The sequence below is a fragment of the Astatotilapia calliptera genome, chromosome 15 (assembly GCF_964374335.1).
Source record: "Astatotilapia calliptera chromosome 15, fAstCal68.1, whole genome shotgun sequence".
Taxonomy (NCBI): domain Eukaryota; kingdom Metazoa; phylum Chordata; class Actinopteri; order Cichliformes; family Cichlidae; genus Astatotilapia; species Astatotilapia calliptera.
In genome coordinates this window covers 19899988-19926295 of record NC_137436.1, presented here as the reverse complement: position 1 = coordinate 19926295, position 26308 = coordinate 19899988, and the positions used below count along the sequence as shown (strand labels likewise).

The following is a 26308-nucleotide window of genomic DNA, read 5'->3' as shown; positions in this document are numbered from 1 at the left end:
ACCTCGTGTAATCTTAATAAATATTATTGAGAAAAAAATATTTTTTATGTTTTGAATTTTGTTTTAAAATTCTGTTTATGTTTAATTATCTTTGTATTGGAAACTCTTTCATTTGATTTATTATAAATGACTCACTGAGAAGAAGTAAAACATCAAGGACAAATTTCAGATCTGTGAGGAGAAATAAATACCAATACTCAGATGTAGACTATTAGAACAAATTAAAAGTAGTATGTGATTATGAAGTTCTGTAACTTTACAAAGATGATGCAAATGACTGTTGCAGCTCTGTGGTTCTTTTTTTTGTCCATGTGGATTAGATGAATAAAGCATGCAGATGATTTAACTTTGCAGTTCTTAAAATCAATGCATAGCAGCTAAAGGAGTAAAGATACAGCAGTTTGTCGACGTTTTTGCCACAACTTTTTTAAAATTGTTATTCTTTACTTTATTTGAAATTATGAAAGTTAACAGTCAGTCATTCCAGTTCAGTTTGTACAGTAGACATACAAGGCAAATAAGTGTAACAATAAGCAGTATGTGGAAAATAAGATGGGTAAATAGATAAAGGAAATTTTTTAAAAAAAGAAATTTTTGGCCACAACTTATAAAGCCCAGCTTTTAAAGCTTGTTCCCACTGCCCCCGAGTGGTCAACAACACACAACAGGTTTAATGGACACATGAAGCGTTTGAATAGCCCCCAAAACAACTTCATGAGGTTGAGGAAAGACATGATTCATAAGGATGCAGGAAAAGAAAAGTACTCAACTAACCAACTATACTTACACAGGCCTTCTTAATGATGAGAATTGTTGCTGTGGGCCTACTGTGTTGAAAAGAGGTGGACTAGGAAAAGCACTACTTAGATAAGTCATGCTGTGTGTTCTTACTGTGTTATTTTATATGAGCCACATAAAAGAGAACCACGGGTGAAAAATATCATTGTGTTACCTAGGCAATCCTCAATTAAAATCACCATACAGCTTGTTTTATAAGAAATAAACATTTTTCACAATGAGGTAAGTTGACTACCCTGTCCACTAATGTTCTTTATCTTCCTCTTTATGTTATCCAGTGCAACTTGTGCCTTTATGCTATGTTATGCTAATCCCTGTTGATCATTTTAATATAGCTAGTAATTTACAAAGCTCTTATGTATTGGCCCTGTATGTATGGCTGGCAACCTAATACATATATATGTATCAGGTTGCCAGATATATATATATATATATATATATATATATATATATATATATATATATATATATATATATATATATATATATATATATATATATATATATATATATTTATTTATTTATTTACACGTACACTAGAACACTAGATGGCGCTATTAGCCCTTAAATCTGAGCAGTGGTGCCGTGTGGATTTTATGGTGACGCCCACTCAGCGACGCCGGCTTCCTCTTTCTCACAATAACAACAGCTGGCCCCAGTTAAAGATGGCCGTCGCAACCGTGGCGGGGCTCGATGCCCACAGGATGGAGGAGAAGAAGTTGGAGTACTTCTCCTCCATCAACTCCATGGCAAAGAAAATAATGCAGGAGAGGGAGAAAATCAAAGCCAAGCACGGCTCGTCCTGGGAGAAAATGACGCCGCAAGAGCAGGACAACGCCATCGACAACTGGATGATGGATCCTCATATCCGAGCCCGATACGCTATGCACAGAGTTGAGCGTGAAGAAGTGGTCTGTTACCCTAAAATGCTCATTCAAACGGGTCAGAAGATAGTTCACTTCGGAGAAGAGGTACTTAAAAGACATTAGAGTTTGGATTTTGTGTGTTTAAGGTGTGTTTTAGGGCGAGGATAGCCCGCTAACAAGAAAAACCTGCTAACGAGAGCCACGTAGCCTCGAAAATATGTTGGTAAACGTCACTGTGGCGAGACGGCTGGCGACAAATATGGTGTTGTGTCACTGTATAATGAATAGAAATATTTAAGAGTGAAACATTTTATATTTTAAAGGGTTTAAAATGACATTGGCTTTATCTTTATATATGGTAAGAGCCACTGTATTTATGCGAGTTTCATTATTAATGTAATCGTTGATTTGTAAAAGATAAATGCAGAAAAAAAGTAGTTTGCAAAGACAGTTCGCCTTTTATGCGCTTTAAATACTTGTAACTAATAACATATTTACTGTTTTATAATAGTAAGCATCAAAACATACACATCAGCTCACAGCAACACTTTTTTAAAAATGATATCAAGGCTGCTATGAGCAGATTTTGACAAGTGTTTAACTCCTAAGAAAAACTGGCAGGTAGGAAGTATCATTTGTTGCCTTTTAACCGATAAACCAGTGTATCAAAAGGAAGTCTTACAATAGACAAGGTATTTGTTGGCGCTAGATTATAGAAAATACACACATCATATGTTACTTTAGCCACCTAACCTAGTATAAATACCCTTAAATACGGGCAGTGAGCACAATGACTGTGTAAGCTGAAACTAATCACAGCATGTGTTTGTGTTTAGGATATCACCTGGCAGGATGAGCATTCTGCACCTTTTTCGTGGGAAACAAAGGTAAAAATAAATTAACAGGAATGTCTGTTTTCTGGATACATAAAGTATATCCTCCCTTACATGTCATTCGCATCTTTCAGAGTCAGATGGATTTCAGCTTGACATCAGGCCCTGTAGACCAGGGGATCTCATCATCCTCTCAGTCTGACTCAAAAGCGGCGAAGGTTACTCATTCCGGTCAGATTGGCAAGAGTGCAGCAGGAACAAAGGTATGGTGGGGCCTCATGTTTGAAGCAGAGATTCAGCATGCACATTTGGAAGGGAAGTGTTTGCTGTTGTAATAGGACTGTAAAATGAGTGAAACATTTGCAGTAGTCGAGCATAAAGTGGATGTGGTGATGTTTGTTTAATTTTGTGTAAAAATGGCAGAAATGTTAACTGTATATTTTTTTTTGTATTTCTTACGGTTAATGCCTGACTACTGGTATTGTGATTTTTTTTTTTCACAGAACAATTGCTTGTTGTAGCCACAAAAAAAGTTTTCAGATACATTTATTTCTGAAAAACCTTCACCTTTGCTCACATTTTTAAAAAGAGCTAAGTAGATCACCTAAAATAGGTTTTAGGAATTTTACCCGAGAAGCCTCGCTTCATAGTATCTTAAGAATGCAGGACTGTGTGCATAACTGTTTCTGTGTGGTTGGGAAGGTGTCGGTCAGCGAGGGCCGGAGACCAGAAGAGGAGTCATCTTTCTGGAAGATCAGTGCTGAGAGGTCCAGGCTGGAGGGTGAGCAAGCTGACTTCCAGTCCCTGACCCCCAGCCAGATCAAGTCCATAGAGAAAGGAGAGAAACCCCTCCCATCCTACCTCCGACAGGTACGCATGTAAAAATACCATCACATCCTATTTACTGATTACAATCTGAAGGTTGCAACTTCTTCAAAAAAAGTTATGGATGATGCCGAATTCTCAGGCAAAAACATTTGTTATGATCTGTAAAGTTTCTGATAAATAACAGATGGAAAGTTCCAGCCTTAACATGTGTTATCAGACTGTGTCTTAAAATAGAACCTAGCCTGAAACTGCAATATCTGGCATCAGTGACGCCTCCACGAGTAGAAGCAGATGGCAAATGTAAACAAGCTACAGTTTAAGAAGGAGAGAAAAGAAAATGTAAAATTGATGCCAGGTTTGTTTCTGAACGTTATCCTTCAATGCTGCTTTCTTTACATTTTCCCACAGGATAGCTCTGTCAGCGCCAAGGAGCCTGAAACTGCAGAGCACCATGCTCCAGCTCCCACTAGGTCCACCAAGCATAGAGCACCCAAGCCTCCTGTGCCACCACCTCCTATCCCCACCGCTGTCAGCGCAACCCCGGCATCCATCTCCATTTCTCCAAACCCGCCCCCACCTATCAGCGTCCCATCTACAAATGCAGGCTGGGAGAGATCTCAGAGCACCCTGCCATCCGTCAGCAACACGGTCGATGAAATGTTCGCCTCCAACCTGGTGTCCAAGCCTTCAAATGTCTCGAAGGAGGAAGAGAGCTCAGCCAATATTGACGTCAGCCCCACTTTTACCCAGGTAAGTTCCGTTTTCAGAGACTGCAAGTACTAAGTACATTTGAATTAAGCATTTGCTTTGGATTTTATTAAACACTAGCTAAAGTTAAGAATAAAAGGCCCAGCTCTTTGAAGTACCTGCTGCTTGATGGTGACCGGGCATGAGATATGCTTTAAAAAGGTCATACCGTATGTGTTTATCCCAGTATTTACAGGCCCATGATAATATTGGTTCTTGACCTGGTCCAAGCTTTCTAAAGGTCGGGTTTACATTTATAGTTTAGAAAACTTTTTTTTTTTTTTTTAAAAACGTAATTTAAAAAAATGGTTATGTTTTTAGTTTTGCTTCATTATTGTTTGTACTGACACAGAGAAACTAAGTTTTACATTAAAGGGAGGACTCAGTGTTATTGATAAGGATGAAACCTAATATTGGATATTAACAGCAAACCTTGACATTTTGTGTCATAACGTTGGAGCTGAGAGTTAACATGTAGTTGCTACATTTTCATTTTGTTGGTGTTGGACATAGTGGCTAAAGTCTATTACTGACCCGTGTTTCTGTATTAAGGCTTCAGACTGATGTGTTACAGGATCAACGCAGATGCCACAATGACAGTGTACGACTTATTCTGCCAAGAGACATCACTGGTCTTTCAAACCTGGCCTTTCTCCAACACGACCACCTTTGTTTCCTTTGTAACAGAAGACTAATATGTTATTTATGGTCTTGTGTTGGAACCTAATCACATAGCACTTTAGCTGCTTGACAATGCAGTTTGCAAGAAAGCCAAAAATGCAAAGCCCAGTGACAGTAATGAAGAGTGCAGGTAGAATACTGAATGGCTTGAACAGGACAGAGATGATTAAAAAATATGATAGACAAACTGTCACAAACTGGCTTAATTACATGAGGCAAACACAAACCCTAAAGAGGGCTGATGCTATGTGCAATTAAAGAAAGAGTCCCAAGCTTTAATAGCCCATGTGAGGTCCATGTCACCTGACAAGCCTCCCGTGTCAGCCAGTCTTTAGCAAGAGTAGGACAGTGGGAGGGGCATTACCAAGCAAGGTCTTTGTCTTTTATGACTTCTTCGTTGGTAGCCCAATAATAGCACAAACGCAGTCTGTACAGTGTCTTCTGCCTCACTGCTATTTATCAGGATCTCTCTGTTTCTCTCCTTTCAGTTTAATACAAGCAGCAACATCCTGAAGACCGGATTCGACTTCCTAGACAACTGGTAAACCACAGCAGGACCCAGTCACTGCTCTGAATGAGTCATCCTCATCATAACTTTAAAGAAGGACCACACTACCATGACCACAGACATCCACGTCTAGATTTAGGAGACACCATTTTTTAAAAATAACCACATTATGTTCTTGTAATCGTCTTCAGTGGGTAGTTAAGACATTATCTCACTGCTCCTTTCCTGGTGGATTTTTCCCCCCTCTCCTTTCTCAGAATAGGATCGAGTCCATAGAATTGCCAAACACTTCCACATTTACCACTTGATATGAAGTCTGCTGGAAATCCACTCAGAGAAAAATTGAAATCAATAAGTTTATCGATCTGATGTACACGCTGGTCACATAATCCTGCTGCATACAGTAACCTGATGATTCTGTTGCGTACGTGTGCTGTGAATGCACAGTTGATTTCACACGTAGCTCCTAGACACGAGTTTATCAAATGAACAGTTTTATTCGTCAACATGGAACAAAACACTAAACCCATATCCAGGTTTAAGTTAATATTTTTTGTTATTCTTTATTGCTCATGTTCTTTTTATTTATGCTTATATATTCCTGTAAACCTAAGAAATTTAGAGTAGTGCGTGATGTTGCAGTCCTGACCCACACAGTGCAATTACTACAGTAAAAATCTTGGGATTTTACCGTTACATCTCTTATTATTGCAGAATGTATTTAAAGCTCTTATACATACATAGAAATAGATGGTTGGTTTAAATGTAGCTAAATAGAAACTGCAGCATTGTTCTGTTTGGTATTTGGAAAAAAACACACAGGAGGGAAGAACTGGGAAGTGCTCAGACTTAGTCATGGAAAAGTCATGGGCTGTATGTCCGGGCTGCTATGGGAACCAGTTACAGATGTCCTGCATGGATTCAGCTACTTGGAAACACTTTCACACCTCCCAGCTTTCACCTTTGACCTCAAAATAATGCTGAACAAATCTAGTGTGCATAGTGTGAAATGATTCACACTCAACTATTGTGTCGTAGGTAAATGGGCAGGCTTATAGTGTTTGGTGGCACTTGTGTCAGATCTACATGTAATGCTTAGTTTTCTATATTTATCTGCTCATTGTATCTTCTGTTACACACATGCATCACATTCATGCATTTTGGGGTCACAGTTTGGAAGGAAATAAACAAATTGTACTTAAACCTGGCTATTATCTTTTTTCATTCTATCACAAATGCCTCCATGACACCCAAAAATATATTTTCCTCAAATAGTAAAGACCATGATGATGAAAGTTTCCATGTGGAGGAAAAGGAAGGAGTCATTGCAGTAGCTTATGGTAGTAAAAACCTACAACAGAAAAAGTGGTGAAAAAGAACTCTGTGTTTCTCCATCTATGATTCCTAATCCATCATGTCATTAGGAAGGAGAGAGAAGGATGCTGCAGTTGAAGGAAGTTTTGTGCTGCTCTGATAAAACATCTCATCAGCCCCGTTTAGAATCATTAGACCTAAATCTACCATCTCCCTCCGGGGTGCAAAGCAACCACAATGCAGCGTGTATTTTAGGAAAGCAAGAGCGATATTCTGTTTCATGCATTATGTATGTTGTGAAGGGCTGGTGTAGGCATAGCTGCTCAGCTCTCTCGCACTGAGGTAAAGTAACATTTGTCAGTGTTGCTAGGGTTTGATGGACCTAAATTGTTTTGTTTTTTTAACTTAAGTAAAGTCTGTACAGCAAATGTAAAGCTGCTTTCCTGTTTTAGTCCAATGGTCATCTAAAGCTTCATTAAGGCATATTTCTATAGATTTCAAAAATCTTTATATTAAGTGAACAGGCTGTTAGGCAAAAAAGCATGGTTATTATAGTTTACTTAAAATAAACTAATATTAGATGAGAAAAAGCCCCTGGTCCCCCTAGCTCTGTTGGGCCTCCTCCGGTGCATGGAGGGCCCTTGGGTCTTTAGGCCTGGGGCTCGGTCTGCCCTGGTGTAGTCAGCTGCTGGTGGAGCCTGCGGGCTCGTTGTTGCAGCCCCTTGTGGCTTCTGCACAGTGGCTGCTAGGTGACCCCCATCCGGGACACTCTTCAGCCCTTTTCTAGGTAGGTGGCACGATTGCCCCTGCGGTGGTCCTCCTTGGGCTCTTGTGCTCTGGGGGGCCTCTGGATATCTTGGGCCCATGTCTCCTCCATGCCTACTTCATGACCTGGAAGGCAGGGCTATGGCTCCCCATACCCACAATTAAATACTTACATGGAGAAACTTTATGAACATAACTGCGCTCACACACAGGTGTACAAACAGGTACTTACAGACACACATTATCTTGGTTGGCTGCTGCCTCTAAACATACAATCCTAATCAAAAGTTTAAGAGCCCTTGAAAAATGGCCAGAAATTATGTTTTGCATGATTGCATCTTAACAAGGTTCCAAGTAGAGCTTCAACATGCAACAAAAAGAAATGGGAGCGAGACAAAAGATTTTTGTTGAGCATGCAATTTATTGAAAACAACTCTTAAACTGAAACAGGCTGTTTTACAGCTGATCAAAAGTTCTGAACATGAACTCAGTAACAAGTAGCTCCACTGTTACTGCTGATGCGAGCATTTCCATAAGGTGAGTGGAAACATTTCACCAACTGGTGAAGACGGCTGCACAAAGGGCATCTACTGTCTGCAACTGTTGTCCATTTTTGTGAACTTGTGAAGTTGTGTTGTTTTTCTCTCTCTCTCTCAGCAGGTGATCAAGCAGATTTTCAGTCTTTGCTCTCTATATTCCTCTTCTCCTCTATTTCCCCCCACAACCTTCACAATCTTCCCAACCTTTCGTTCTCTTTCCTGTCCTCCGGTCCTGTCCATTCTGACTGCAATAACTCATGAAATAAATAAATAAATAATAATAATGTTAATAATAAAGGTAGAATAAAATATGACAATCAAGTGGACCAGTATAGCAAAAGCTGTACAATCTACTTGGGAAAATAAATCTGTTGGGCATTTTTCTTGGCTTTTAGGCAATAATTCTGATTGCTAACAGTGCCAGACAGGACAGACCAAAAAGTAAATAAATAAAATAATAGCCATATGAACACAGAGGCCCAGATTTCCCTCACTCCAGCCACCTCTCCTCTCAGCTGAGAGATATGATCTCTCCAGCAAGTCCTGGGTCTGCTTACTGGTAGGACATGTCCAAAACATCTTGCCTTGGAGGCTTCCAGGAGGCATCCTAGTGAGATGCCTGAACCACCTCAGTTGTTGAATAGTATCTGAAATATACTACTATCCAAAAATAGTATCTGAAACTTTGAACTGTCAGGCCAAACCACAACAAACTGGTGGTTTGAATCCACCAGTCGGCTGGAACCTTTTTGTGGAGTCTGCATGTTGCCGATGTGCCTGTGTGGGTTCTGTCTCAGAACTCAGAAATTTCTCCCATGATCCAAAGCCAGGCATGTTTGATTGATTGGTGACTCTAAACAGGAGAAGTCTGGGATCAAACCACCAATCTTCCAAATGGTAGATAACACTCTCTACCACATGTGCAGAGCCAGAGATATTTTGCTTTTGCTTCATCCTCCTAGTCAAAATTTGGCACCAGAATTACCCAGAATGCCGCTCGGCATCTAGCAGAGTTGAGCAAAACTGGGGAACATTCAGTCCCACTGAGTCAGGTGAAATCACTTGAGGCACTTTCAGTCTTTGCACAGCTCCCTGTGCAGTCATAAAAAAGCTGTATCAGCAGTAGTCGGCTACTCCCTCAGACTGGTTAGCAGATTTCAATCTGCACTTTTATGTTATCTATAATTAGACTACAATGAATGACTGAAGAACTAATTAATATTAAATGGTCAGAGTTGACTCATAACTATCTTATATTGCTCATTTATCACATTATGTATTATGAGTGCTTGTGGACACTCTGGACTGAGGCACCTCTGTCCAGTCCGGCTGCCTCACTGAAGCACCACCCAGTGCTTCCAGACCCTGAATGGCTGCTTTGTGTTCAGGAAATGTTTGGGTGAAGATGTATTTTTTCATCAAAAATCTGGGTGAATGAAAATCATTGAATGGTATTAAAGTTACAACGAAAACAGAAACAGGACTCTTGTTGTGTAAAGTTTGTTACCTTATGTCTTATGAGCCAAAAGAAATAATCTAGTAACTGTTAGTGTTGTTCCTGACTGATGTTTTTTCCCTCCCAGGTCAAACATGACAGGGTTAGGTGGAAATTTGACTGAGTCATCCAGATATTTTACTGCTGATATACTCCATGATAAGTGAGCAATGTTTGCATTTCAGTCCTATTCTGCAGAACTGTTAGTACAGAGAATTATTTTGGTATTTTTGTTTGGCCTTTGAGAATATAGTAAAAACTTTTTAGTGACAATTTCCTCAAGCCCAAGTGTGTGCTTCAAAATCTTCCATGAGGCAAAAAGGAAGACATTTTTCTAATGATGCATTTGAATACATTGTGTTTTATTCAATGTTTCTATAAACCAGCGATAAGGAACCATGAGGTCAAAGCAAGGATTTTCTTGCTCTCATTTATTTTTCCAGACCATTGCTCCACTCAAAACTGAGGTCTGGAAACATGTCTGGAATCAGTTGTGTTACTGAAACAGCTGTGCATGTGCAGCTGTCCTGCCGACTCAGACCCGACTGTCCCTCACAGTCCCCGTCTGAGCTCCACCCAGTCTCCACATCGCAGAGCCTTTCCTCATTCGCTTCCCTGGAAATTCTGCTGGATTCTTGTGGCATTTTAACTGGCATACCTCCTGCTGCAGGCCCAAACACATATGGACACACACATACGCACACATGGCCACTTACATAAGGTTTCTCTTCAGTGGCAGGTTCGTCATTATGTCACAATTTCCTAAACAAATTCACAAAATTATATTTCTATTACCACCAATGTATTTAATTATACTAGAAAACTGTCCAACTTTTATATTATACACATTCAGCCAAATTCATAAAAGGACTGTTTGTGTAGATATGATATATAGTATGACTTGCAAACTGTAAAACCCTTAGCTAAAAATAGTTAAGTCCATAAGAATTTTAAATGTGATACCATAATATCACTAAATCATGAAAACAGGTCTCAAATCAAGCACTCGAGACGTTATGTAATATTTTCAGCTTTAATTCAAGATGTTTGGCAAAAATCTTCCATTAGCTGTTTAATAGTTGCAACTATTTTTATGCATAGTCCCCTATTTTCAGAAGCTCAAAATTCATTGGCAGTCGACTGTGAGGTGATGTCTGTTCTCTCATTATTTTTAATTGAAAAAATTAAGGAGATAAAAGATCTGAAGTTTATTCCAAGTGCTGATCTAGCATGTGGTGGCTTTCCAGTGGACCACTGCATTTGAGGTCCAAAGAGATGTTGAAGTAAGTGAAGGAGGCCATCATTAGGCTCACAAACCCAAATAAACCCAATGAGGGCATAGCAGGAACTTTAGGAGTGGCCTAATCAACAGTCTGATACGTCCTTAAAAAGAAGGAATGCAGTGGCCAGCTCAGCAACAACAAAAGGCCTGAAAGACCATGGAAGACAATTAAAGAATTCTTTGCTTAGTCAAGAAATTCCCTTCACATTATCTAACAAAGTCAGGAACACTTTTGGATGAGCTCAGAATATTATTGTCCAAGTCTACAATCAAGGGATGCCTTCGAGAATAAAAATACAAATTTACAACAAGGTGTAATCTGTCGATAAAACAAGAAGGCCAGGTTAAACTTTGTCAGAAAACATCTAACAGAGGCTGCACAGGTGTGGAAAATGTCTTTGGATCAATGAAACGAAGAAAAAGTTGTACCAGAATGATAACAGAAAAGCAACAGGTCAGGATCTGAAGCATACCGCATTATCTGTCAAATATGGTGGAGGCGGCGTTATGTCATGTTCAAACATGACTGCCAGTGGAACCGGATCACTAGTGTTTGTAGGTGACTGCTTGAAGTTCGTCTGTCCATCCGTCCGTCCGTCCGTCCATCCAGTTCAGGGTTGCAGGGGGGCCTTGGAGGTTATCCCAGCTGTCATATGGGAAAACCTGAGGTACACACAGGGCAAGTTGCCAGCCTATCACAGAGCCGCTGATAGAAGCAGCTGGGACTATAAGTGTTTGAGCCGATACGCTGCTCTGATTAAAAAAATGCTGCAAAACTGACCAAAAGCATCTTGCAAAAGCAACCCAAGAGTTTAAGTCAAAGAAAAGGGGTATTCATCAATTACCGAGTCAAGTCACCTGATCTCAACCCCATAAAGCACAGTTCAGTTGCGAAATACAGAAAGACCCACAAATGAGCAGCAGCTGAAGGTGGCTGCAGTAAAGTCCTAGAAGAGCATCTCAAGGATAGAAATGCAGCATTTGGGTAGTTGGTAGCTCAATTATTAGTATAGTCTGCAACCAGTTTCTTCCATTAATATGGAATTTCAGTCACTCAACAGTTTTGGGGCTCTATTTGTGTTTCTTTATCCTCCAAATGCTTTCAGTGCGTGACAAGTTTGGACAGCAGACATAACAGTTTTCATGATCTTTCCTGAAAGCTAACGATCATGTTGCTTGCAAACCTGCATATTTCATTTTCTGCATTAATGGAACTTCTGAACAGATGCAGATCTCCCGTGCCACGAGCATGCCGACAGCATCACAAATGCTCGATTTCAAACTGTGCGCCTCATCTTCAGTCCAAAGACAAGTGGTTTTCAGAAATGTTCCCGTGCCAAAGATTTCTACTCCAGAATCATTTCTGGTTTTGATGCAGCTTTGCACGAGAGCCTGAACATCATAAACATTCAGTTTCGGTTTCTGCCCAACTCCCATCTCTCTTTTTATATGTCAGATAATCCACCAGATGTTTGGTTTTACAGTGTTCTTTCATCCCCATCCTAACTTTCATTTCACAAATGTGTTATTTGTGTTTGTAGGTTTAAAAAATTTGGTTTTCAAATGATTGCATTCTGTTTTTATTTACACTTTCAAGGACTGAAATAAAATGCCCATTTTTTTGCTGGCCAATCAAACATTTCTTGCACACTAACTCAAGGACAGGAAAATTGGAAAAAAGCAGTTACTGAAAAGACAGGAAGAATGAAGCTTTTATTTTAACCTAATTCAATCATAAACTTTGGATGATCCCATATATTTGTTGTTAGTTTGAGTATGTTATAAAAGCCCTGGTAAATCCTCAAATACATTAATGCAAAGCTGGTAACAAAGCTGTTTTTCACGGTTCGTGAACTGTTTACGTTTTAGACATACTGTACATGTTTTCCACCGGACAGAGACCTGTAACTCCACAGTGTGCACACAAAGAGTGGAAATGGGAGGTAGTAGGAAAAACAAAGAGCTTTCCTTTGTTTGAAAGGAGTTCTTGTTCTGAAGGAGGACAGAAGAGCGGGCAGCAGGCAGGCAACAGGGGCTTTATTTTGACTTTCCTGTTTGATACCTGTGATCCCCCCCCCCCCTTTTTTTTTTTTAAAGAGGGCTGTACACCAGCTCCCATTCACACATCTAAAGGGAGATTCCTACTGGCTTCCTACTGTAGGAGAGGAGTGAAGGAGAGAGAGAGAGAAACCCAGACAGTGGAAGGAGAGAGACAGAGAGACTAGGAGGTACAGAGGGAGTTTTTGCTGCTGAAGGAAAAGCAGAGTTACTATGAAGCAGAAAATGGGACCAGCTGCCACCTCGCTCGCTCTGCTGTGTTTATGTTCTCTGGGAGTGTGTGTTCCTATGGGGACAGGCAGCGCTGCACCAGCACAGGTCAGGACTTCATATGCTGTATGTGCTCTTTCTATTAGAGGCTGCTCTCACTGTCGTGCATTTTCTTAACTGTGATCTGCCATGCCTGTTTGTTAGGTTGAGACTCTGATCCCTTTCATATGTAGTAAATGTATATGAGTGACTGTGAGTGTTTCAGTGAATGAGGCAATTAAGACACACTAAGGCAGATTTTGTTGTTCTTTCTTTATCTTTATGTAAGAATAAAGTGGAAAACATGATGTAATCTGTGTTGATTTATCTACTATAAGTTATGATGTAATGGAAAGGACATGTGAAGAACTGATGATGACACACCCAGAGAAGCAGATCAACCCGACAGGTTTTTCTTTCATTGGACTTGTCTGCATGTGTGTTTGACTTCAAAATAAAGCACCCCTCTCCCTCCACCATGCCATAAGCCACTGAAGGAACGTGCTGATACTTGTAAATATATTGCTGTTGTCGATCAAAGTCTACACCATGTGCTTTCCAGCTAAGATATTCAACTTTTAAATGGTAACATTTTTATCCACTGAGCTCTTAAATCTAAATATAAAGTGATAAACTTGGTTGAGCTCCTCTGTGTTCTATAAGTGTAATAGGAGTAAAATTCTTGGCCTGACTTGATATTGAATGCTTCTGCTTTCTGCGATAAGGAAAATATGAATGTAAAACAGCTCCAGATGTGTCTAAACTGGAATTTGGATACAACCCTAATAAGTTTGTTTTGGGAAGAAATGGAAGTTGGGTTTTGTTTTACTTTAACCACTAAAGCCAAGACACTAAACACACTTACATGTGATGGATTGGGAGTTTTATGTGTGTGTGTGTTCCATCAGGCGTATGAACCAGAGGTGAAGAGGACAAGAGGCGATGTTCCCGATATTCTACCAGAACCTGAAGCAGAGCCAACCAGCCCAGTATCGGACTTTGAGAACTCATACAACTATGTCTGTACGTTATTTTAGAAATGTTGAAATTTGTGTTGGTTTTGGTCATACGAGTCAGAAATCTGTGATGTCACTCACCATCATGATAACTTTAAGCCTCATCTCAGCGAGGTATCTCCCTCAAGAGTTGACAGAGAGAAAAAAGAGATAAAAAGAAAAGAAACTATAGGGGTGGGTGGGGAACCCAAATAGAAAATAGAAAATAAAAAGAGTACAGAGATAAGTTATGCTACCAACGTTGGTTGGTAGAGTGCATCCACAGACTGATGGCCGTATCATTGGACATTCTTGACAGGCTAATTAAGGGCTTTTCTGTTTTGTTTCTGGAGTAAGAAGTGTCCAGATTTTGGAAAGTCACATATCTGTATGCCGGTAGCCTTCCTTTGTGTGTTCTCTTTAAAAAATATATATATATATCATACTGTGCTCTCACTTCCAATCTACTCTGGCCCACAGTATCCAGACTGGCCAGTATGGACCTAGCCATCCACAAGCTGAATGTCGGTCACTACACTCTGGATGTTAAAGTCAGCCAGTTGATGGATCGTCTCTCCAGGATGGATGGTAAGACTGGTGATGGTGTTGATGAAACTGAGAGTAGGGGTATTAATGCTGTACCACGGGAGCTTTTATTTTCAATTTAGATCTAATGGGAACAAAGCCTTTCGCTGTACCTACTTTTATGTTCCCGTCTTTCTCTTGCTCCTCATCACTCAAATGGCAGCTAAAGTCGGTGAGCTGGAGGACAGCATCCAGGAGGTCTACCAACACAGCAAGGACAACCGCAAGGAGATCGGAAGACTCGAAGGTACATGTGTATCATTTTTCCTTAGATCTACTTCAAGCATCCCATCCTGCACTGTGGCATTTTAAAATAGCAGACTAAATATTGTATAAATATAAATTTCTATTTTATGTTTTGTAGCGTTAAATTATTTGTTAAACTATCAGTAATGAGAAAATAGTGAGAAAAGCATATATAAAATACACCTAAAAATTTCATTGGAGGATAAATACTAATTAACAGGGGTAATAAAATCTGAAGGCCAGAGAAGGACAGTGGATATGTGCAAAGAAAGGGAAGGTTGAATGGCAACATGGACACGTGATGCAACATGCAGGAACTAACATATCAACTGTTCAGTAATATGCAAATACGCCTATGTTTGTATCAACAAGGTGTGTTGAAATTTTACAGCATTTCTGTCAACTCTGAGCAAAATTAAAGGGTACGTGAGGTGCACTCGTGCCTTTAAACTAAAAATCGTGCTGATGGCTCAGCACTCCAGGCATCAACCAAGTAGCTGTAATAACAAGAGGCGTGACATTGGTTTGGTTTGGTTTTGGGACTTGATCCTCTTAAAAAAAACAAAAAACAAAAGAGGAAGATCAATCAGTTCTCAAGCCTGAAATCAAAACCAGCATTTCAAAGAGAGAACACTCACCACTTTTTCCCGCACTCCTCTGGCTTGTTTTAGCATGTTTTTATTCAGGCTATGAATCTATTTTGATTCACTCTTCTGGTTGCATGGTAACCATTTTCATTGGAAAATAAACCCACATATGCTCCCTGTTCAGACTAACCAGCATACAAAAACATTTGCATAAAGCTGAAAAATTCAGCAAACACAGATTCCCTTAAGAGACGGTAGAGACCAAAATTCAGCTAAAAATGGAGATAACAGAGCCATGCTAATTTCTCCCGGCTAACATGTTTTCAACAATGACTTATTAAGGTTATGAAAGGATAACAAATTGTTCGACTGCTTTCAAAAGAAAGCATGTTTTTGTATGTGTTTTTTTTTTTCCTGTTTTGTTTCCTCAACCAGAAGTGGTCATATTTTGACAACACGATAGCATGCTACATTAGCAGCTAATGTTAGCAAGCTGCATCTTTAGATTGTGGATAGCTGTTTTAAAAATGCTCTAAAAAGTTCCACAAACAGCCAAGAGGTTTAGTTTATTTACTCACAACCACTCAAAGCAGCCATGCACCTAATAGTCCATAAGTTCAAGATATACCACAATTTAAAAAAATTAATAAATAAATAAACTCGGTCTTCCATGCAGTTACAATGAAGGGGAAGATTAGCCATAGAGACCAAAACCATGCATGTTACATGTTTATTTCTATTAGAGTCCGCTTCAAGTGGCCAATTCAGAAACTTGTGGTAAATGTCTGAAAATGCACCAGTCTTGTTTTTTCTCTGCTTCAAAGGTTGCGAGAAGGGACAACGGATTGGATACAAGTGTTACCTGGTGTACAACAGCCTGGAAGATTATGCCGGAGCATCCAGGAAGTGCATAGAACGTGGAGGACGCATGGCAATGCCCCGTGATCGAAAGGAGCAAGAGGCCCTGGCTGACTACGTAAAGAACTTCTTCCACCCTGGAAACTGGCCGGTCTGGCTGGGAGTCAACGACCTCCGCTCTGAGGGCTTGTACCTCTTTGACGATGGAACTCGGGTCACGTACTTCCAGTGGCGTAAGCACTTCCTGTCCAGCCAGCCAGATGGAGGGAGGCGAGAGAACTGCGTGGCGATGTCGTCAGATGATGGCGACTGGTGGGACCACTACTGCGATCGAACCATGAACTATATGTGCGAATTTGATGACAGGGTGGCTCTTTAAAAGGAACCTTTTCCAAACAGCCTCTCTTTATGACATTAAACACCAGCAGATCATTAGAAAACAAAGCCCATTTCAATTTTCTAATAATTTATTTTCATTTAAAACTTTGTAGCTTTGTTTAAGTAGATTCTTGCTGAATGGAAATACTTTATAGTATTTAAAGTGTTTTACAGCGATGTCTCATAAATCCTTTATTTCTATACAAGATGTGTACTGATTGAATAAGGCTTTATCAGACTTATGAATATTACATTATTCATGCAGCAGCAGTAATATGAGTTAAAGCCAGTCTGGACTCTGCTGTGATTTCATTCATGGGATTCTAAATATTTGTCAAGTTTCCAAAAAGAGAAAAATGGAACGCTGGAGTTATTTTTTTCTCTCAGGATCAGCACATACTGAACTTGAAGGGATGAATCAGTGTGTACTCTGGCTAAAGTGGAATTAAGCAGCATTTCTATGTTTCATGCTGAAGATGTTTTAACAAAGTCTAGTGCTGGGTGTGACTTCTGTTATTGCAATCCCACCCTGAACCCTCTTTTACTTCCTTAAAATGACACATCACTGTGTGCAAATGTATCCTGAACCAGAGTCCATGCATAAAGACAAAAGAGAAAACTAGTGTAGATAAAAGCCTGGATGTTTTTTTTAAAAACTTTACTATTATGGTTTGATTATAGTTTGTTCAACATGTTCAACAGGTAAAAGGGAGATTTGCTTCACTCGTAAGGAGTGGTACTTTTCATTTTTTTTTAAAATAGTACTACTAAATCAGTGGACTAAAATGAGTTTTCATTTTCATACCAAGACAAAACCTTTGCAATATCACAACTGTTTAGAAATATAGAGGTAAATTCCTTTTTTATGCTACAAAATAAGTCATAGTTCTTGTTAAATTTTGCTTAAATTCTCACAGAAACTTTGTATATAAATGTCACATTTTTAAAATATAAAGCAAGGGCACATACTTGACCATAAATTAATATGTCAGTATATTTTTTCATCATATTTTTAGTGCTCAGCCTTATCTGGGTAGTGATTTTATCATCAAACTACTCATGGATCATAGGTAATATGTAATAAAAAAGTTTTTGCAGTAGTCTCATATCACTGTGTGATTTGTGGGTAATGATGTAATTCAAACTGTGTTACCGTTCACTGTCACTTGAGGTCACTAAAATCCAAACCTGTTAAATGCACCTTTAAAAGGTAAAATTCCTGAAACAAATCTTCAGTCTTTGTTAAATTTAAATAATACAAATATATTGTCAAATTCTGTTTTAATCAAATCCACTACTTTATTTGCAATGCTGCATCGCCATGCTGACGCAACACAGAAGAGCAGATGTCTCTGCCTCGCGCTGGAACATCAGTCGCACCCCTTCATGATGTCATGAGTGTAAGGTGTGACGTCATGAACGCGAGCCAAAGAGCTGCGCTTGCCGTGAGGAGTCAGCGATGCGTTTAGCGACTTGAACCCCTGAGGCTGTGTTTGAATGAATTTCACAGCTTCTGCTTGTGAGCAGAGTTAGTGGACTGTCCTGCGGAGTCCACGGACTGCAAGACGTCTTCCACGGTCGGCCTGTCCAGAGGGTTTTTCGATGGATGAGAGAGAAGTACCTTCCCTGCACTGTCCAGCAAAAAGTCACCTCCTAGCTGAAAAGACAAACACACATTATTCAATTATCACCACTCCTGAAGTTAAATCTGTAAAATTTGAAGGTCAGTCTGACTTTTTACGGCGGATGTGGTAGTTCTGTCTGTTATGGAGTATTTAAAATTAATTTTCTAAAACAAAAGAGTCACCCGGGGATTTAAAGTAGCAATAATGTAAAAATAATGAACATGTTGCTCCATAACATACTGCCTATATAAATAAATAACTGTTTAATCAGTAAAGTTGAATTAAAAGGACAATATGAATGTGTCACTGCCCCCAAGTGGTATAAAAACGTATTGCAGTTTTAAACTGAACCCTGTGGAGTCCCATAAATAGCCCCAAATTACTTTTTCCTTTAAAGGAACCCCGGCTGTTTCAGCTTAAACATTATAGTTTATACTATACATGCCCTCTTCGTCCAAAGGACAAAACACAATAAATATGTTATTGTTTTCTGTGCAAATTATGACCTGCATTTATGTCTCGCCTGATGCATTTAACTGACCAAAAGACCTCCCAAGCGCTTCTGGTTATAACCAACGACTAAGTAGTAGTAGTTGCTCTCATATAGTTTGTGAAAAGTGCTTTAAGAAACAGAAAATATTCTTCTGGTGTTCTGCAAGACAGGATTTTTCGCTGCCTTCCCAACCCTGATCACGGAGGTTTCGTGTTCTCTAAAAGGCTGATGCAGCTACACAGACAGATATAGACATGAGCCTGTAATTAGGGCCACATACAAAACCAAGAACATGAAAATGACCTGAAGCAGAGAAGGACTTAATGATGGCACTGGATGTTTATCTCTAAAGTTATTGTTAGAAAAGAATCTGATCCATATCCTGACTTCTACAAACTGACACTCTCACCGCCTCACCTCTGTCCTCGTTTTAATTTTCACTTTTAAAGTAAAGTGTCCTCAGTTACATCATGGTCAGGTTTGAATAGAAGAAGCTGGAAAGAGCACATTTATCTACCAAAGCAGTTAGATAGACTTCAACCAAAGAGACATCTACAGTGCTTTTGTTCAGTTTAATCATAAGCTGTCTCCATATAAGGTGGCTAAGTGCATCTGAGGGTGTTAGGGCATTTTTTCATTTTATTTCTATGCACACTGTTAATTATAATGTTCAACATTGATCTTCTGCATACAAGATAAAAAATATTAATCTCACAGGACTTCAGGGACTCAACTTGGATTTTCATTTTGCTAATATCCAAGGGATAGAAGAAGGATGCGAGATACTCGTGCATGTAAATCCATCCTTGGATAGATTTCTAGGATTTCTTCAATTTGTCATCACAAGAGTCTCGTCAAAGGTTTTCACAGACTTGTGCATTCTTACCTGGTAGCTGTCTTCCAGCAGACGATGGGGGAAATCTGGGAAGTCTATGTTTGCAACTACGTAGTCTGAGTATTGTAGCAGGCAGCCAAACTTCATCACCTTGGCGTAGGATGAGCCAAGGCCAAAACTTCTGTACACCTGTGCCAGAAAAGAGACATTTAAGAACACATGCGGTTTATACAGTCAGTAGCATGCATCAGCGTCGCATTTTTTGCGACTGAGGATTGCTTGTGTGGCATGTGGAAAATGTTCTGTTTTCATATTTGGTTATTTCCACTTGACTCCAGCTAACATCTGGTGGTTGACTTTTCTGAATAAATGGTTTGGAGGCTGAGGTCGCTGGGCTTTTATGACACATCATCAAACAGCTGCTAAATCCTCCGGGTCCCTCGGTTTGTTTGTACTGAGTCACAGCCAAATCTACTTTCTATAAATTACAGTGGCCTATTTAGAGTTTATGCACCTCCCGACCAGCACTGAATATAAATATAAAATGTAGTAAAATGTGCAGACGGACTGACTGTTTTTATTTGAATTTGTTTTAAAGCAGAAGTTACAGTTTTTGAATCAGATGATCAGAGCGGGGGGGGGAAAAAATTCTTAACCTTTCTCTGTGGATCCAGCAGAATGTCAAAGGTACATCCAGTCTGCTCCAACCACAGCTGAGCGCCCTCGACGCTGCCAAAAGAAACTACCAAGACCCGCACTGACCGAGCCTCCAGCAGAGCCTGCGGGATGATACAATGTTAATTACTGATAAACACTGTTTACACATTTAAAAAGTTTTAAACCAGTTTTGGATGCAAGATTAAGTGAAGACAGCCACTATGGAAAAACATCTTAGAATCTTTTGTAGACAGAATGAAGCCTCAAAGAGGTAAAAGGGGTATTTCAGCACAACGTTATAGGCTGTCTTGCTAAGAAAAGATTTGTTTGTGGCTTCATTGGGATCTCAGTGCTTGCAGCAAAGATTTCGTCCTTGTAAACTAAGTGCTTATAAAAAAGATGCAGTAATAAAAAGACGTAAAATATTATGAGCGAACTTGGGTCGTGGGTGTTTTTCCTTCCCACTGTCGCCCACCTTAAACCCACTATTAACATCACAAACTGGCCTTCATGAATTTAAACCTTAATCTTGGCTTTCTCTGTTCTGATCCTAACAATTAATTTGTGGATTACTAAATGACTAAATTAGTAATTCAATTTCCAATTCTGTCTTCATAAAAAAGTAACAGTGTGTTTTTGTTTTTTGTGTGCCTGTGGTTTTTCAGTGTTGGAGTTCATTCAGTATGGCGATGGTTTTTTCTAGTGGAATAAGAATAAAGGTACGCTGACCTGATTGGCCGTCAGCTCGGTCACGTGGTCTCGTCACGGCAGTCATCCAAAATGTCTGAGGAGAACCAGCAGCAGGTTCTGACCCTGACCCAGGTACTGACTGAGAGTCACACTCCTTTAAATACAACACAAGACAACTAATCTCTGGTTTCATGGAACAAAAAAACCTACATGGTCTTCCCAGGTTGGTCAGTTAAAAAACAACACAACAATAACCTCCAACCAGCTGATGCTCTGAACTGGTTTTTGCTGGTGCACCACATTCAGGCCGGGTTTGCAAACTTACCTTCCACTTCTTCCATCGGTGAATAGAGTTTCTGGGCTCAGACTGTCGGCCGTCTTTCCTCCAGACAGCTGCACATCTGTTGTCTGCAGATCTTTGTCCACACTCTCCAGGAAAGAGTCCCACTCTTTCTGCAAGCACAAACACACACAAAGAAATAGACAGTTTAAAGTGTTCAAAAGGAACTGGTCATGGGTTTAGTTTAAACTCATTTCAACCAGATAAGCTTAATTTTAAGTTTGTGTAGCTCAAAAATAAATAAATAAGGATAATATAACAATAAGAAGAAATAACAGTTGCACTTGTACACACCTCCAGCTGCTGAAGCTCCTGCACCTGCTCTCTCACTGCTGCATGGCTGGAAAAACACACAAGTTTGGTGATAGAGCTTCAGTCAGCACCACTGTCGTTCATCCAAGATCTATCAGTCAGCATCATAACAGCACTGAGTGCAGCTGAGCTAATACTGCGTGTTTTATACATGATGCTCTAAGGAGTTACAATTCAGTGCAAAAGTCTTAAATCCATCCTAATTTTTTCATATTTTGCTAGGAAAATGTCAAACGGGTGCATCAGTCTATTGAAATATAAGCAAATGTATGAGCAAAAACAGAGTTTTTACAATTTTAATTATCTTAAAAGTCAATCTGTGATATGATCATCTTTTTTCTTCACACAGCCTGAATTCTCTTAGGCAGCGTTCTTGGAATTTCTTTAAGCTGTGTTATTTTGGGCATTTTTCAGATTCCTATAAAGATGTAACAAAGTGCCTAAAAACACTATTTATTTATTTATTTTACTAAGTTCTCTACTGTGTGTAGACACAACAATGGTTCATCTGTTATGTACCCTTTTATGATTGAAAGTTAAATTGCTTAAACATACTTCTGAAACTGGTCAGATGCAACAACTGGACTAAAAATGAGAGAAAATGAAGAAGAAAATGTCTAAAGAAAAAACATTACAGGAGAGTCTGCCTGCTTTAACCTCCTAAGACCTGACCTCTTCCACGGCATGCATTTTTAATTTCTCTTTGACATTTGGGCTGATTGGGGCCCGATGAATGTAAAAACAAAGAACTACCAGATTTTTTTTTTTTACCTGACTTTTTGTTTCTAAGAAAAATGAGAGCCACATATGAGGATATTCGTTTAAAATTTCGATAGAACAGTAGCAATGTAATGTCCTTATAAGTGGATATCAGGCCCTTGTAGAGCAAAATTTTGGTCTAAATAACCCAAAATGTGATGTCCACATATGTGGACGCCAGGTCCTGGGACAAGGGTCCCCAATCCCAGTCCACGAGGGCCGGTGTCCCTGCAGGTTTTAGATCTCACCCTGGATCAACACACCTGAATCACATGATTAGTTCATTACCAGGCCTCTGAAGAACTTCAAGACATGTTGAGAAGGTAATTTATCCATTTAAATCAGCTGTGATGGATCAAGGACACATCTAAAGGGCGATCGTGGCTCAAGAGTTGGGAGTTCGCCTTGTAATCGGAAGGTTGCCGGTTCGAGCCCCGGCTTGGACAGTCTCGGTCGTTGTGTCCTTGGGCAAGACACTTCACCCGTAGCCTACTGGTGGTGGTCAGAGGGCCCGGTGGCGCCAGTGTCCGGCAGCCTCGCCTCTGTCAGTGCTCCCCAGGGTGGCTGTGGCTACAATGTAGCTTGCCATCACCAGTGTGTGGATGACTGGATATGTAAAGCGCTTTGGGGTCCTTAGGGACTAGTAAAGCGCTATACAAATTTTACCATTTACTAAAACCTGCAGGGACACCGGCCCTCGTGGACTGGGATTGGGGACTCCTGTCCTAGGAGGTTACAGCAGAATATAAACATGAGGGGTTGCTCAAGACTGTAGATTGCAGAATACAGCAGTTTCCCAAAGGGCCAGACTTTTCAGCATTAACAAAAATGAAGCAACATACACTTACTGACACATCTTGGGTCTGCAGATGGATTTATCTTAAAGTAAATAAGAGCTATTCTTTTCTCCAGCTGTTTTTATTCGAGATCACTTGTAGGTGATTAATGTTACATGATGTAAATGTTGTAAACTAGTAAAGCAATAACTTCAGCTTGGTATGTGGCTAAATGCTGTTAAAGATTTATTTGGCAACCATAGCTGTGAAGAGCCTTTCGTCATTTGCGGTTTGTGAAGTAGAAGCTGACTTAATAACAAAAAAGAGAAGTCTTAAAAATTTGGGGATGTTTTTGGCAACGTTTTCAGTTACAAGTGGGACAAAAGAAGAGTTTCATCATCTGTGTTTTCTCTCAGTTGTTCCACAGTGTATTGGGATTATCACGGTCTACCTCATACGTTTGCCTCAATAAACATCATTTTATTAAATTTATTTAATATGGCATAATGGTGTCATTGAATTCAAATGCTAGAAGGAATAAGGATAGAAAAATTCTATATCACCCACACAAAATATAAATGGCATTTTATTTCAGCTTGCTATTTAAACATACTTACTGATAAGACTTCTGCCAAACAGCCTCCGCTTCACATTTCTTTTTAACTTCAATGCTGCTCAACAGATTGAACGGTTATTATTTTTCTCATAAGGACACAGACAAATGTGCTTCTTTAAGCGTCTACGGCCAAATCCTACCTGCTGTAGAATCTAGCTCCAGCTGTGATCAGGCCGAATAAAGTGGTGATTTTATGTGGGACAAAATTCTCCAAAGAGTCTGCATGAGAACAAAGGGCCACAGTTACAGGGTCAAGCTGTTTGTGCAATGTCATTGTGTTGGCAATAGGCATGACGGGGATTACATTACACCACCTTCATGCCAGCAGGCCCCTTTAATCCAGTAACAAGGCTCCAGAAGCCAAGTTATAAAATATTCAATAGGAAACCCAGACTTCATTCAAATTTCTTGCATTCTTATACTCTTAAGGTTAGGGACTGTTATAAAGCAGTTAATCAACGAAGATAAAGCATCAGCTTATTATAAAAATATCTTTTCTTCAATTCGGCAGACAAACATAGACATAATTATTGTTCTGTTTTTGTTTTTTTGTGTGTGGTTTTACTTCTTTGTAAAACAGCCATAACACACACACAGGGTTATTACCCAGTAATAAAGTTTCCATTAAAAAAAAAGTTAAATGATAATTTGCATATTTTATATGCCGAATTACAAAAGAGGCAGAACAAAACTTTAACAAAGCATAAACATACATTTCTAGGAAGTTTTTAGATATTCTGGTAGCAACACACATTAAAATGTGAAAGGTTTTCAACAGGGTTTGCGACTAGGATCAGCCCTACCTGCTGCCTCCTCCTTGGCGTTCTGCAGGAGAACTTTGCCCATGTTCACCAGCAGAGTGAGACCATCTGTTAAGATCTCCTCTGACACGGCCACATCCTCAGCCATGATCACCACATCAGCCCACAGCCACTCTGACAACTAATCTGTAGTCACCTGCACTATAATGCAGCGATGCTATGCAAACTACATCTTCCATGTGACAAAATCACGTGGGTCTGACTCTGAAAACCTTTATGCAGCACCTAGTGGTGAGCAGGGAGACTTGCAAGAGAAAGTAATTTCTGAAAGAAGCTTTTCTACTCAGCTGTGCAACAAAACTAAACATTAACTGCAGATGAATTTGAGCTGCTCTTCAGTTCTATACACAGACATACTTAATCACTGGCTCATTTGTTGTTCTTACAAACATCTTCCTTCTTATCAGCCAGTCAATCAGCCACATTAAGCTCCAACAGTCAGTGGAGGTGTATTCAGTTGGCCACTTTCAGCATCAATTATGAATGCTGTCTGTGCTGGGCATACAGTAAAGAGTGTTTACTGTCAGAACTTTGAGGTTCTGATATTTGCAGCTGACAGTCGGTGATAGTGATGAAATCCTTAGATGACACTGGCTCAGTTAATAAGCAGCTTTTTAGGGGGCAACATGGCAAAGGGTAAACAGTAATCTTACTCGTTTAGATGGTTCAAATGTGACTGAAGGTAAACAGACATAATGGACCTAACATGCTCGATAGACTTGGCTTGTCGACCAGGATTGTGGACATGATCAGAGATTTTGACAATGATGAGGGTGTGAAATGACTCTTAATGCACAACACTGCAGGAGCCTCAGTGCAAAAACAGAGTTTTGCATTCATTAAATCTGAATGCAAATCTCTCAGGCTTGGTTTCCCAGACATGGATTTAGCCTTTTTTCATTGGAGAACTTCCCTGAATGTTTCTTTTATCCTGCCTCTAGGCTTAATCCGTGTCTACGAAACTGAGCCTACAAAGCATGACCTGTCCACCCTATATGGAAGCCCACATACGCTACCAAAAACAAATTTAAGTGAATGAAATTGAACTGCAGTAAAGAAAATACTTCTTAGTCCAGATAATACAATAATGACATACTTTTCTCAAGGGAAAGTGGAGTGATTTCTACATTTTAACTGTATTTGTTTAAATAATTGTAATAACAGTAAACTTAAACCTAGCAGATCAGATATTTTACAGTCATAATTCAAAATCAGCGAGAGAAAGAACAGAAGGTTAGGGTGATCAAAGAGAAATAGAAATGTGCTAACAAGTCAGAGTGTGCTGAGAAGGTGGGAGAGTCCTGTGAAGAGCTGATAAATGTAGAAAATGAGCATGCGAACATAAGAGAAGGTGAAGAAGAGTATTTTCAAGGTAGAGTGGGTGGATGTCAGAGCTGATTTGTGACAGATGGACAGCACCAAGAATTAAAACAATGACGGTAGGTATGATGTATTTGGAGACAGTGACGCTGACAAAAAGTCACAAAGTGGAGCCAGAGGAGGCCGAGATGCAGATGTTAAGATTTTCACTGGGAGTGCCCAGAATGCACAGGATTAGACAGGAGTACATCAGAGGGACGGCTCAGGTTGAGCAGTTTGAAGACAAAGTTGTGAGATGTGAATGTTCAATAGTTTGGACACGTGCAGAGGAGGGATGGTGAATATACTGGACAAAGGATTTTGAAGATGGAGCTGCCAGGCGGGAGGTAAAGAGGAAAACCAGATCTGCTGTGGTGACCACTAGAGCGATCAGCCAAAGGAAGACGCACACT

At 39.8% G+C, this 26308-nt stretch overlaps 3 protein-coding genes across 4 annotated transcripts; 2 read left to right on the top strand and 1 right to left on the bottom strand.

Moving 5' to 3' along the window:
• Positions 1–1422: 1422 nt before the first annotated feature.
• On the top strand, positions 1423–6464 carry c15h1orf198 (chromosome 15 C1orf198 homolog). Its single transcript, XM_026142663.2, has 6 exons — positions 1423–1769; positions 2501–2551; positions 2632–2760; positions 3200–3367; positions 3734–4075; positions 5242–6464. The coding sequence occupies exons 1-6, from the start codon at positions 1464–1466 to the stop codon at positions 5296–5298; spliced, it is 1053 nt and encodes a 350-aa protein (XP_025998448.2). The 5' UTR covers positions 1423–1463; the 3' UTR covers positions 5299–6464.
• A 6329-nt stretch (positions 6465–12793) lies between these two features.
• clec11a (C-type lectin domain containing 11A) lies at positions 12794–17712 on the top strand. 2 transcript variants are annotated; one of them, XM_026143408.2, is made up of 5 exons: positions 12794–13032; positions 13872–13986; positions 14439–14546; positions 14707–14790; positions 16201–17712. In XM_026143408.2, exons 1-5 carry the CDS (start codon positions 12928–12930, stop codon positions 16611–16613), a joined length of 825 nt encoding a protein of 274 aa, XP_025999193.1. In that variant the 5' UTR covers positions 12794–12927; the 3' UTR covers positions 16614–17712. The 2 variants fall into 2 exon arrangements, with proteins under 2 accessions (XP_025999193.1, XP_025999192.2); XM_026143407.2 differs by having other exon boundaries at positions 12795–13050.
• Positions 17713–17886: 174 nt separating this feature from the next.
• selenol (selenoprotein L) lies at positions 17887–24734 on the bottom strand. The gene is made up of 9 exons (XM_026143406.2): positions 24519–24734; positions 23856–23934; positions 23717–23770; positions 21547–21592; positions 21238–21365; positions 20952–21066; positions 20222–20344; positions 19617–19754; positions 17887–18269 (listed from the first exon to the last, which is right to left on the bottom strand). The coding sequence occupies exons 1-9, from the start codon at positions 24622–24624 to the stop codon at positions 18117–18119; spliced, it is 942 nt and encodes a 313-aa protein (XP_025999191.1). The 5' UTR covers positions 24625–24734; the 3' UTR covers positions 17887–18116.
• Positions 24735–26308: the final 1574 nt, after the last annotated feature.